The sequence below is a fragment of the Dipodomys ordii genome, unplaced genomic scaffold (genome assembly GCF_000151885.1).
Source record: "Dipodomys ordii isolate 6190 unplaced genomic scaffold, Dord_2.0 Scaffold286, whole genome shotgun sequence".
NCBI lineage: Eukaryota > Metazoa > Chordata > Mammalia > Rodentia > Heteromyidae > Dipodomys > Dipodomys ordii.
Genome location: NW_012267502.1, coordinates 944,906 through 957,595, shown reverse-complemented (window position 1 = coordinate 957,595; position 12,690 = coordinate 944,906). Strand labels below are relative to the sequence as shown.

Sequence of the window (12,690 nt, the reverse complement as noted above, 5' to 3'; positions counted from 1 at the left end):
CTCTACCACTTGAGCCACAGTGCCACTTCAACTTTTTTTCTTTTTGCTTATGTGGTACTGAGGAATCGAACCCAGGGCCTCATGCATGCAAGGCAAGCGCTCTACCACTGAGCCACCTTCCCAGCCCCAACCACTTAGATTTTTAAAAAGTATTGTTGAAGTAGTCTCAAACAAGTGCCAAGCTATATGCTTGTGACATGAACTGACTGCTGGTGTCTCACTCTGGCTACCAGTTGTGATTATCCTGCTTCTACCTCCCAAGAGAAAAAATTACAGATGTTTGCCACTGTGCCTTACTAAGTATTATTTTTTATGTGTGCATATGACAATCCTGGGGCTTGAGCTCAGGGCCTGCCACTAGTGTGAGCCACAGCTCTACTTCTGGATTTTTAGTAGTTAATTGGAGATGAGTCTTGTGGACTTTCCCGCCCAGGCTAATTTTGAATGATGATCCTCAGATGTCAGCTTCACAACTAGTTAAGATTACAGGCATGAGCCACCAGTGTCCTGCTAAGCATTATTTGCTTAAACTGTCTCATTTTTCAGAAGCCTAGGCATCAATCAGAGAGTTTTTAAGTTGAGTTTATGGACAAGAGTCCACTTGATCCAGAAATCCAGAGATCAAGAAGTGTCTCAAGCATACTCTTTCACTTCTATTTGTAATGACACTTTTTACCTCTGTCACACCTATTTGGAAAGCCTGACTTTGACTATTTGTTTTCTGCCACTGTGACTAATTTGAAGAGAGCTGATGCCTTGCTATATAGTGCAATGATTTATTGTGTAATTATTATCATTAAGCTACTTACTATCCTTTGAGAACATGAATACTACTTGAGTGATATGCCTTGGTATTTGTCATAGGAAGATACAGGTCTAAAGACCTCCTGCTCTAATTTTTTAGAGCAGAAGGAGACACACACAGAGCACAAGTTTTGGCTCTGAAGATATCAGCCTGGAAATGGAAGCAGTCCCATGCTGAGCACTTAGTACTTATATTCTCCATCTCTTCAACCAGAGTCCCAGTTCCCAAGACACAGGTTCTGGGGGAGGAGATAATCATAGCTGAGACCAGAGAGCAGCAAATATATGTCACAGACACAAGGCCTGACACTCAGCTAAGGAGCTCTCACTCCAGTCTTCCCCAGTGCGCAGGGCAGGAGCTTGACTCAGGAAGGACCCGAGTCTCACAGAGTCCAAGAAAGAAGGTTCCTTCAGGGATCCCTTAGTCAGGCCCTTGAGCAAGCCTTGAGGAATATTGCCACTTACCAAAGCATCTCTCTGCTCACCAGCACGGGTTCTCTGCTTACACAAAATGAGTGGGTCAAGAGCTGGGTGGGGAGCCATTCATGCCAGTGTCCCCTTATGTCCTGTCCCCTTCCCTGTGCCACTAAACCCACACAGCACTAGCTCTCACCTCCAAGCTCCCAGGTCAGCCGGGGTATGGATACAAATGCCACCACCGTCCCAAATTCCACCACTAACGCCAGAAGCAGCCCTCTGATGGGGCCACACATTCTTTTGGGGTAGAGGTCCACATGTGGTGTGTCTTCAGCAGGCAGGCTCATGGGAGAAGGAGGAGGAGGAAGCTGCAGGAGTTGTGCAAGTGCAGATGATACACACAGCAGTTGTGCTCAGAGCTGGCAAGCAGTAGGCTCTCCAAGAACCAGATATCCCTGGCCAGGTAAGAAGTGGCCACTCCCTCCTCCTGGGCTTTGAAGACCCCTGTTGCTTCCTTGTGACCTGCAGAAGAAACACTGGAAGAGGGAAAGGCAAAATCAAGTGTCAGGATGTTAGGACACACACTGCTTTGGCATCTCAGCATCCCCTCTCTTCTCTGCCACCTCTCTTGCCACGGTCCATCTTCTGAGGCATACAAATTGCCAGATGGAACAAATGAACAAAGACAGAGGACAATGCCAGAGTCACAGGACTCAGGACTCATTCCCATTTCCACCTGGCCAGCTAACACTGCAGGTCATTGCAGGTCAGACTCAGAGGCAGGCCTGATTTGCAGGCTGTGGAGGCACTGCTTAGATAGAAGTCACCAGGCAAGGATCTTCTTCTTTCCTACAGGGGGCAGCATGTGGCTGGTAACCAAACACACAGAAGGCCTAGAGGCTGTGTTTGTTGCTCACAGAGCTCTAAGCTTCCCACTTCCTGTAATGCTAATCCATGTGGAACTGGCAAGAGAGACCAGAGAAACACAGACCTGAAGTACACACATGCACCTGGACAGATTACAGCAATGTACACAAACACATGTAACACGTATGAGTGTTATGTACATACCTAAACATTTACATTGTGTGAGAAACAGACCACTCTAGGTGACACTTATAGATCTTCAGCCTCACCAAGAAATGGTGGCGCTCAGCTCTCATGAACCAAAATCAAACAGCACCAGGGCCACATTACAAGTCTAAATCTGGCCTGTTTAGAGGAACCATGGCAGGCTGGCAAAAGGGTGCATCGTCTGACCTGCACACCAATCTCACGGGTTAATTTGCTCACCCACGAGCTACCACAGGCTATCCCATCTCTATCTCATGTGAGGATAAGCATGCTGAAGTCAGGAACACTCCTAATCCTTGTTCTCTCCCTAACCCGGAGGTCATTTTTCTCTTTTCAGGTTTTGTCCTAATCTCCCAGTCCTTATAGCCAGAAAGTAGGCCAGATTAGACTCAGACTGCCAAGCTCTCCCAATAATATAGTCCAGATACCTCACATCAAGGGATAATGCCAACCTGACTGGACATAATGCAGGAAGTCAAGAACTGAGGTAAGAAAGAGAGGGATAGCTTTTTAATCTCTGGGGTCAGCATGGCCCTTGACTCTACTTGGCCAGATTCCTCTGTCACTGCAAGAGGTTGAGAAACAGGAGGTCCTGGGGTGCAGCCACATAATTCTCCTGACCCCAAGGGCCTTTCCTCCAATCCTAACCTCCACACTGCCGAATAAAGGGTAGGTGGCCAGAAGAGTGTACTCTGCTTTGTTTCACAGACTATCCACTGAGGTGTTGCCTAAGCCACACACACACACACCCACCCACACACACACCCACCCACCCACCCCCCCCACACACAGATACACAGACACAGACACACTCACACACAGCACCAGGGTGACAGGATCACCATGCAGCATGAGCATGGCTGTGAAAGAAACTATGGGGGAAAAGGCAGGAAGCTTTCTGGGACCAATTCCACATGTCTTTATTGTGCCACCTCCAAAGGCAAAGGTAAGATTGCTGATTATAAAATAAATTCCTAATAGCCTCCTCCCTTCATGGTCACTCTGTCTCCAGGGAGAAGCAGACATGTGCATCCCAGCCTGAGATATGAGGATAGCCAGCCTGAGAGGCTGAGGGTATGTGGTACTACCTCTAACCCTTTGCAAATCTCCTGAAACATAGTAATGATGCAGGAATGCTCTGGATACCCTCCAGCTTGCCAACACTAAGACCCAATAATCCCAGCCATACAGGGCCCCATGGCAAGGCATCAAAAGTGGCAAGGAACATGGACAGTGGGCTGTCTCCACCAAAGCCACAGTGTGCACCAGCCTGTGGACCGATGGGGAAGATGTGTCACACACTAGAAATAAGCCACCCTGGTTCCAACAGTGAACTTCATTACCGCTGAGGCCTTCTTAGGCCTGCAAGGACTTCAGGCCTCTGTGGCACATCCCAGGCACATGGAACTGCATGTGGAGCAGACCACTAACCCTCATGTGGGCTCCAGCCACTGGGACTGCTGGAACCTCTGCTCTCCTGCTTGTGCTCTGAGCTAATGCCTCCTGCTTAGCCAGGGGCCCCAGCCATTTCCTCCAAGGATACCCACCTGTACTACCTGGTGTGGTGACCTATGTTCTGTGGGGCTCCTGGTCTCTTTCACATGTCTCTTTTACATGGCGTGGATGGGCCCATTTCACCAGGGTGCCAAACCTTCCTCTTGTGTGCCACCCCTCCTCCAGCCCACCTGTGCAGGGATGAGGATGCTTCTGCAGCCCTTCCCCCCTACCCCATGGTTGTGGCACAGGTAATGCTACTTTTAGTGAAGTGAGAGTACCTTTACCAGTTCCTTGGGAATACAAGGCAAGATTTCAAAATCGGGCCAGCTTGACCAGGGGTCATAACCACGACCCAGTGGGAAGGGGCCTGAGCCAAAAGGAGGCTCTGTGTCATAGTCACCTCCGCAGATGTGCACACTTGAGAGAAGCCAGCTGCTCCAGCACATGCTCTATGCAGGCCTAGGCTTGCCTCCCTCCTGGCTGACCAAGATGCCAGGTTCCCTCTGACTGTTGACTGTCAGCTCAATTCACCCATTTTCTGCACATACTCTATGTGTGTCACTTTGACTAGTTTATCAGAATTTCCCTCTGAGCCCCTGGGCACCACACCCTGATCATCCCAACATGGTTCATTATCTTGAGACTCTGCTCTTTACTTATTTTGAGTCAGGGTCTCTCGATGTTGCCCAGTCTGGTTCCAATTCCTGGGCCCACATGATCTTCCTTTAGGCTTTCTTACTAGCTGGGATGACAGGCATGTGCAATGACTTCTTAACCACTTTCAAACCAAAGCAATGTTTATCCAATTAATAGCCTCACTGGGTAGTCACTGTATAGAATCGGATCAGTATCACCAGAACACTGAAAATAAAGTGTCAACTGCCATCTATCTACCTGTGATGGGAGAAAGCAATTGTCGGGCAACATCTGGCTTAGAATGTCTAAGCTTTTCCAAAGCCAGGAGCACCCGGTTTCCCTTTGCTCCTCTGCTAATGTCTGCGTAAACTTTGCCATGGTGATAGTTAGAATTTCCATCAGTTTCTAGTTTCCAAATAGTAAAACAACCTTCATAGCCTATGATGCCAAGCCTACCCTGAATTCCAGGCTGGTGAACTGTAATCCTATGAGTAATCTCATGATTACTAAGTAATCCTATGTATCCTATGTAATCCTATGAGCTCACCAAACCAAGCATGCTACCCATTTTCTGGACAGTTCACAGACTTTTCTGTCTTCTTGACGTCAGTATAGGAAGTCAGGTGAGACAGGGGATAAACTCAAATGATAAAGTTACAACCCGGAGGGACACTTGAGTCTGCCCACCCCATGCTGCTGAACATGGTGCTAGAAAATGGTTGGCACAATCTAGTAATCAGCTCCCTCATTCACAAACTGGTGACTCCAAGGCAGAAGAAAGCCCATAGACTGAGTTCTGCTCACCTCCTTGCAGAAAAAGAACCACAGAACAAGATCCCTCCCTGAGTCTCAGAGATTCCTCTGTATGCTGCAAAAGTAAAAGGCCCCACCTTACCTCACTGCACTGATAACCCGAGGCTCCAGTTTGTGGAAGCCCAGATCTTCCAGTGATGGTACCTGGCCTGAAACTCTGTGGCTGAATTCACAGACTCTGTGTGTGAATGCCTGTAGACTAGCAGCCCAGGACTAGCATCTGCCAGGGGGCCGGCAATGGATGGCCAGCTGATGAAGTTTCTCTTTTTCTGAGCTACCTGTTTCAGAATGTGTTAGTCACAAGGGGAGTAGCGAGCTAGTGAGTCACTGTCCTTGAATACTAATGTACAGTGTATAGTTATCTTTCTGTTCCTGAGGTTCTTACAGGCTTTAAGACCATTGGTGTATCTCCTTCTGGACAGGAGGGAAGTGGACTTACTGAATGGAGCAGAAAAGGAATGATATGTTGGCAAGGCAGAACTGTCACCTCCAATCAAACCATGTAAGAGTGATATAGACAGGTTGCAGTTACATAAGTCAAATAGTGAGTGCATTTCTTTTTCTTCCCTCATTTTCTGCCTTTCTTTATATACACACACTAAGCAGATAGTTAAGCACCTCCCTAAGGCTCTGCCCTCTTCATCCCACTGGTCATAAATAGGCTTTCGGGACCTGGTCTTGAACTCCAGAAGTACTAGCCCCATGGGAAGGGATGGAATGGAAATTGAGAATGACATAATTCTCTTGCTGTGGGACTCCCATATTTGGGTGACTGGGCCTGGAGTGTCTTGTTCTAGAGCAAGCATGTGGTCCAGAAGACCAGAGGCACCAGCCCTGCTGAGGGAGGTTACTCCTTCTAGGACTTGTCCATACTTTTCAGCCTCATGTCATTGCCCCTGGAGTACATCCAAGAGCACCCCAGCCAGCACAGAATGCTAGCTCTTCCTCAAGGATGGCTATACACCAGTCAGCCCTGGGGGTCCCTGGATCCCTTCTCCCTCCCCTCCACCCCAACCCGTAAGGGGCTGCCTTATCCCTCAAGGACCCTGAACACTCTCTGCCGAGACAGCACTAACTTCCTGCCCTCTCAGGCTGGGAAGAAGAGTAACGTGGGCCACCAAAGACATCCACACCAGTATCAGTGAAGGGAGCAGATGGTACACATCTATTAGGTATGTAAACTTCTTACAAGGTCCCTTCAAGCATCTCTAGGAGCCAGCATCACCCCTATTTTGAAGATAAGAAAATCAAGGCATGGCATCTTCTAAATGTCCATTAGTATTAAGCAGTGGGCAGGTCACTGTGACTTATCTGCATCTTACCCAGGGCTTACCCTCAACACTACTTGTAGGCCTAGGAATCAGACATTCCCAGGCCTACAAGAGAGACAGGTCTAGATAAGCAAATCAACTCAACTCTAAAACACATCTGGGCTGGAAGAGGCTCCTTTGAGTCATCAAAAAATGCAAGCTTGCTTCATGTTAGGAATCATGAAATACTATAAAGAGCAAATTTCTGGCCTTGGTATAGCCATGGTGGCACAGGCATTGCCAGCTGGGGAATATGGACCCAGGAAGTCTGGGGAGCAAGCTTTTCCAACTTCATACCCTTTCAAGAGTTTACCCTGGGGGCTGGGAATGTGGCTTAGTGGTAGAGTGCTTGCCTACCATGCGTCAAGTCCTGGGTTCAATTCCTCAGTACCACATAAATAGAAGAAGCTGGAAGTGGTGCTGTGGCTCAAGTGTTAGAGCACTAGGCTCAGGGACAGAGTCTAGACCCTGAGTTCATGCCCTAGGACCAGCAAGAAAAAGAAAAAAAAAAGAGTGTACTCTGATCTTTTTATCTTGTTTTTTTTTTTTTTTTTGCTTGATTTAGAAAAAGTAGCTGGACAAAAGTAACCCCAAGTACCTGAGATGACAGTGAGACACTAAGAACAATGTGGTGGTAGGTTGCTTCTTGTATCAACCTGTTTGTGTAAAAACTCACATCTGAAAACCGTATTGAAAACTAGCCATAAATCCTACTCAAGTTCCCAAAGTAGTTGTTTTGCCCTGACTTAATGAGAACAGGCCAGTGGGAGGAATGACAAAATACCAAGAGATTGCCAGTGATAGAGATTCTAGAAACTTTTAAGCCACACAGAGGGAGACTGGTTATTCAGAGGGCACAAAATGTACATCATAAAATGTAAGGACCTGAGAAAGTTATTACTAATATGATCCCAATAAGCATGATAGAAATGTGAAGTATGCACTCTGGGTTGCTCTACATGCCAGGCCCTGCTTTTTCCTACTTAGCCATGTCAGCAACCTCTGCCCCACCTGCCTCACACAGCTGCACTAGGATCAGTAGACCCCACACCACCCAGGAGGGCTAGAGGGACCCCAGTCCTCAGTTGCATATCATTTAGTGTGATTCTTGCCTTGGGGATGAACACTGCCTGGCGTTCAGGGCAAATAGTCCACATTTTCCCATGCAGAAGAGAGACTCAAAGAATGTGTGGAAACTGGACTCTTCTGCAGTGCTCTGCCTGGCTTAGGTCCTCAACCTGAGGATGTAGATAGGTGGACCTAACTCCATGAGGAAGGTACAAAAGCCACTGGCACTGAGTTACTGGACATAGAATTATAATGCAATTTTCACTGTTGTCCTTAGTCTCGATTATGGTTCATGAGTTAAACCAGGAACTGTACTCTCAAACTTTAATATGAGCTTTGGTTTACCTCTGAGATTGTTACAGCACTGTGCTTTTATGGTCACTAAGTTAAGTTTTTGCATTTTCTTCAGTTCATGTGTGCCTAATATAAGTCCCCCTTGCATATATGTGTACATGTGTATGTGTATGTAGCTTGTGTGTGTGTGTGTGTGTGTGTGTGTGTGTGTGTGTGTGCATGCGTGCTGGTTCTGGTGCTTGAGCTCAGGGCCTGGTATTGTTCCTGAGCTTTTTAGCTCAAGGCTAGCATTCTACCACTTGAGCCACAACTCCATTTCTCGATTTGTGTATTTGTGTAAGTGTGTGCATATGCGTGTTTGATTGGAGATAAGAATCTCATGGACTTTCTTGCCTAGGCTACCTTTAAACTGTGATCCTCAGATCTTAGCCTCTTGAATAGGATTAAAAGTGTAAGTCTATCTATCTCTGGTCGGAGCTTTAGGATGGATGATCCTTAATTGTGAAATTAATGTGGAGAAGCTATTGTGTCTTTTCTCTGTCTTTTGTTCTCTCTCTTCTGCCATTTGTAAGAAAATCCAGTTTTCAAAGTTCTTATTTCACCCAAGTCTACTTAAAATATTGTAGGAGTTTAGACCTTAACACTTAGGCTCCCACTACTGAAAAATAAAGAAGTTGTTTTAAGCTTGAGGTGTGAAAACAAGCAAGTTGATGTGACTAATTGTGAGCTTGTAAAAAGGGTCATAGCTACTTAGACAAGTAATCTCGATCTTTTTAATTCTGTCACATGTGTAATTTGAATGCAACTCTTTTATAGTATGACTCTATTAACAAATATATTTTTGTTAATGTGTTTGTATAGAGAAATAGTTTTAAAATTGCTTTTCTTCTGTATCTACTAAAATATAAAGCCCTTCCAAGGCACCTGTAACAGAACGCAAGTATTTTTGGCAAAAGTCTTCTATTAAGAGAACTGGACCATAATTCACACCTATGATATCTTATCTACTCAGGAGGCTGAGAGTTGAGAATCTCAGTTCTAAGCCTACTCTTTCAAACAAATCCAAGAGACTCTTATCTTCAATAAAGCAATAAAAAGCTGGTAGTGGGAACTGTGGCTAAAATGACAGGATGTCTTTTAAAAACTTCCAACCATTAGACCATGGCTCTGAGTGGCCAGAATGGATACTGTTTCCTATTCTAAAATATGGAGATATACCTAGCTACCTGAAACAGGGACAATACAGTGAGTTTTAGGGCTTTCTTTTTCTCAATACACTTCTCATTTTTCTACTTCTATCTATTCATGGAGAGTTTGCAGCTTTTTTTTTTATTATTTCAAAGGACAGGGCAGAGACAATTAACCCTTCTATCTCTCCCTACTCTTGAAAGTCAACATCTAGCATAAGGAGGTTGAAGAAAGGCAAATGTGCTCTCTCTCTCTCTCCCTCTCTCTCTGTTTACTTCTAGTTCTTATTTTTGAGTCTGAGCTTGATAGTGGCTATGTAAATGGGTGTCTTCTTGTGCTTCCCTGGTGTGACACATATGGACCAATCCATCAAGGGACTTGGGGAGCCAAGATCTGAGGGAATGAGGTTGAGTGATAGGCTTGATAATAGTTTAGCCTTGGTAGGCTATCACATTAAGGACCTTAAAGTCCAGTGGAGAGGGCAGGCTGCAAGGAGCCCTTGCCTACCAGCTCTCCTCATGTACCAGTTAGGACCACAGCCTGTGTAGTCGGCCTAAGGCTGCTGCTATCAAGTAGTGTGGCAGAGTCTATGGGGACTTAGATCCTGATCAAGAGAAGGAGATTTAGTGTTGTATGAGAATAAGACTTAATAGCCATGGAAAAGTGAGATGGATGTCACATAGAAGCTTTAGTTAAAAAAATAGAAACAACTTCCTCCTACCCATTGGTAGGTAGCAGTTAGCCACGAGCCATGTAGAAATGCAGTCCTGGACTATCACATGGGGGGTTTTTTGGAGTAGCTTATCAATGTAAGACTTAATGACAGGCTCCTAGCCTAAAGTAGGCCAAGGAATACTTTCTGAAATAATCGATTTTAACTTTCCTACCCAGGCCAATAAACCATGCCCTTGAGGTCAACTGTAATTCAGCAAGGTTTCCCCTATAGCCACCAACTATAGGGAACTGCTACAGAGCCTTGAAGGAGGCAAACATGAATGTCTACGTGTGTTTTCACATGTGGCTGTTGTCATAAAGCACAGGGTGATTAGCACACGGACAGCCCTTGGGCAATAGCTATATAGGAGTCTGACCAGTGGCCCTGGGTCAGGGAGAGGTGTCCCGATATGGTGATCATTGGGAATGGAGGCAGAAAGAGTCTCAGAACAGCCATGGCAATTTGTGTATGTGATTGGGTCAGCATGTGAGGGGTTTTCTTCAACTAGAGAGCAATAACAGTATCTCAGGCAACTATGCTCTTCATAATTGTTCTTACATTAATCTTCTCTTCCTGTATTCATAGTCTGATCCTACCTGGTGATGCTGGTCTCATTCATGCCCTTTAAAGCACTGCTCATATCACTCCTTCCCCGGCACATCCTCTGTCCTTAACTCCTAACCCATACTTTGCTAGTCACAAGACACCAACCTCCTCAGCTGCCATACCACTGTACCTATGATGCCTGTACCACACACAGTGCTACACAGAGAACACCTTGGCCCTTAGCAGTGGCAGCCTGCAGGAAAGCTTGTGCCAAACATTCCAAGTGACTCTTACACAGACTGTGGTCTGAATGTAACTGGTACATAATATATTTTGCACTCCATTTTACAGCTGGGCAATAGTGACCTTGACTTTATCTCTAAGTGAATGCAAAGCTCCTTTGGAACCAAGACCAGATTTTAAGAATGCACTATGGATCTCAGTTGTGGAAGCCAGACTTTGGTTGAGGGCTTTCTAAGTTGTAGGGCTTGACAGTGTGCCTCCTGAAGGCCAAGGAAGAATACTTTCTTTGCCTTTTCACCTTTGCCAGACTGCCTGCATTCTTTAGCATCTGATACTTCCCAGCAGAGGCTGCACTCTGAATGTGCTATTCCACGAAGGCCCCTAAATGTCATTAGAAGCCTGGGCCAAGGTGGATTTAATGGTTGTTGTTGATCTCTAGCCCTGAGACCACCCAATTCTACTTCAGAAAGTGCCTTTCTGTACAAGCTTTGTATTCTTAATAAATGTTGCTACCACTCTATTACGTTTAAATCTGAATTGGAATCTTTCCTAGGAAATAAGAATCCACATGGCTGTGTTGATCTTCCGGAAACAAATACACCATCAGCTGTCCTAGTCCCATACTAGGACAACCAGAGATTGCTGCAACATGGGCCTGTGAACAAACAACACGTATCCACCACGCTTCCCATCCCCTCACAAAATTTAGCACCCTCTTCTTTGCCATTTCTCTGCCATTTTTCACCCTTCCTTAAAGTGGTATGTCAGCCTCCTTCTAACTGCTTCTTTGGATTTTCACTGCTTTTCTTTGTAGTACCAATAAGTGCAGATATTAAAATCTGCCTACCTTAATCCTTGTAAATCTGTGTTTTGTTGGTTTAATTGACAATGCCTACAATAACCTAAGAGGCTAGAAAGAAAGTTTCCTCCTTGCTCCAGTCGTACTGCAGCATCTGCTTCCTTCTCCATGAGTGTCTTTGGTAGGGCACCCTTTGTAATAGCACTTAGGGCTCCCCTGGGCTGTCTAGAGTCATATTCCCATTCCAATCACATTTGGAAAACCCCATCCTTTAACCTTGTAACCTAGGCTCCCTCCAGTTCTCACCTTCTTTCTGGCCTACAGACCCGTTCCTTATCTTTCTGGGTTGTTTCTGCCCAGCCTCCACCACCATGTGTCTATCCCCAGGCCAGCGTACTCCTCAATTTTCTAGTTTTCACAAACTTGGGTCATCAAAACTAGATGGCTAGTGTGTACTTCCATTTATAGACTCCAGCTGTGTGAAGTCACCCCAGCTGTGTGTTATTGACTACCAGCCAGCTGCCATTCCTATGACTTAGGGGCAGCAAGTTCCAAAGCTTCCATCACACTGCAACCACACAGCCTGTAGCATGTATTCTGGGCAAGCCTCTGCCAGCCCACACAGAAGTATTTTGCAGGAAGACACAAAAAGAGAAGGAAGTGTCACTTGGTCTGGACTGCTTGGGCCACAACCAGCTGTCATTGCAACACACAGCCCACCATGGATCAGTGTCTCCAAGTCACAACATTTCCCTCTATACTGCATTTCTAAACCCTTTGCATATGCAAAAGTCTACATTCTTTCATTGCTTACAAAATTACACTCCTATTTTAAAGGCCAGATATCACAATAAAAATTAAAATTAAAAAATTAATTTAAATAAAACTTATATTAAAAATTTTAAATGAAATTAAAAATTAAAATAAAAATTAACCTTGGTGGAAGAAGTTATTCAAGAACTGTGACTTTCTCCTCCATTGGATAATTGTTACATCAACATCAGCTACCAAAATGTAAAACATCTGTCATTCAGTTTCTTCTTTGTACCTTCAGAACAAAGAAGACAATATATAATATAGAAGGATATACCATAAGCCATCTGAAGCCATCAAATAAAAAGCAGCAAAAGGAGTCAGTTTAAGTGTTCACTCTAACACATCACTCCACTGACCTTATTTGCCTTTTTTTTGGGGGGGGGTCTGGTCGTGGGGCCTGAACTCTGGGCCTGGGTGCTGTCCTTCAGCTCTTCAGCTCAAGGCTAGCGCTCTACCACTTGAGCCACAGC

The 12,690-nt window shown here is 45.4% G+C and overlaps 1 protein-coding gene across 1 annotated transcript in view; it reads right to left on the bottom strand.

The window, feature by feature from the left end:
* LOC106001325 (semaphorin-4D-like) overlaps positions 1-12,690 on the bottom strand; it is a gene marked incomplete at its 3' end in the record, with an annotated part of 38,907 nt that overhangs the window by 5,171 nt on the left and 21,046 nt on the right. Inside the window, exon 15 of the mRNA XM_013036435.1 lies at positions 1,418-1,589. Coding sequence (XP_012891889.1) covers positions 1,418-1,589 — 172 coding nt within the window. The remainder of the gene's footprint in view (positions 1-1,417; positions 1,590-12,690) is intronic.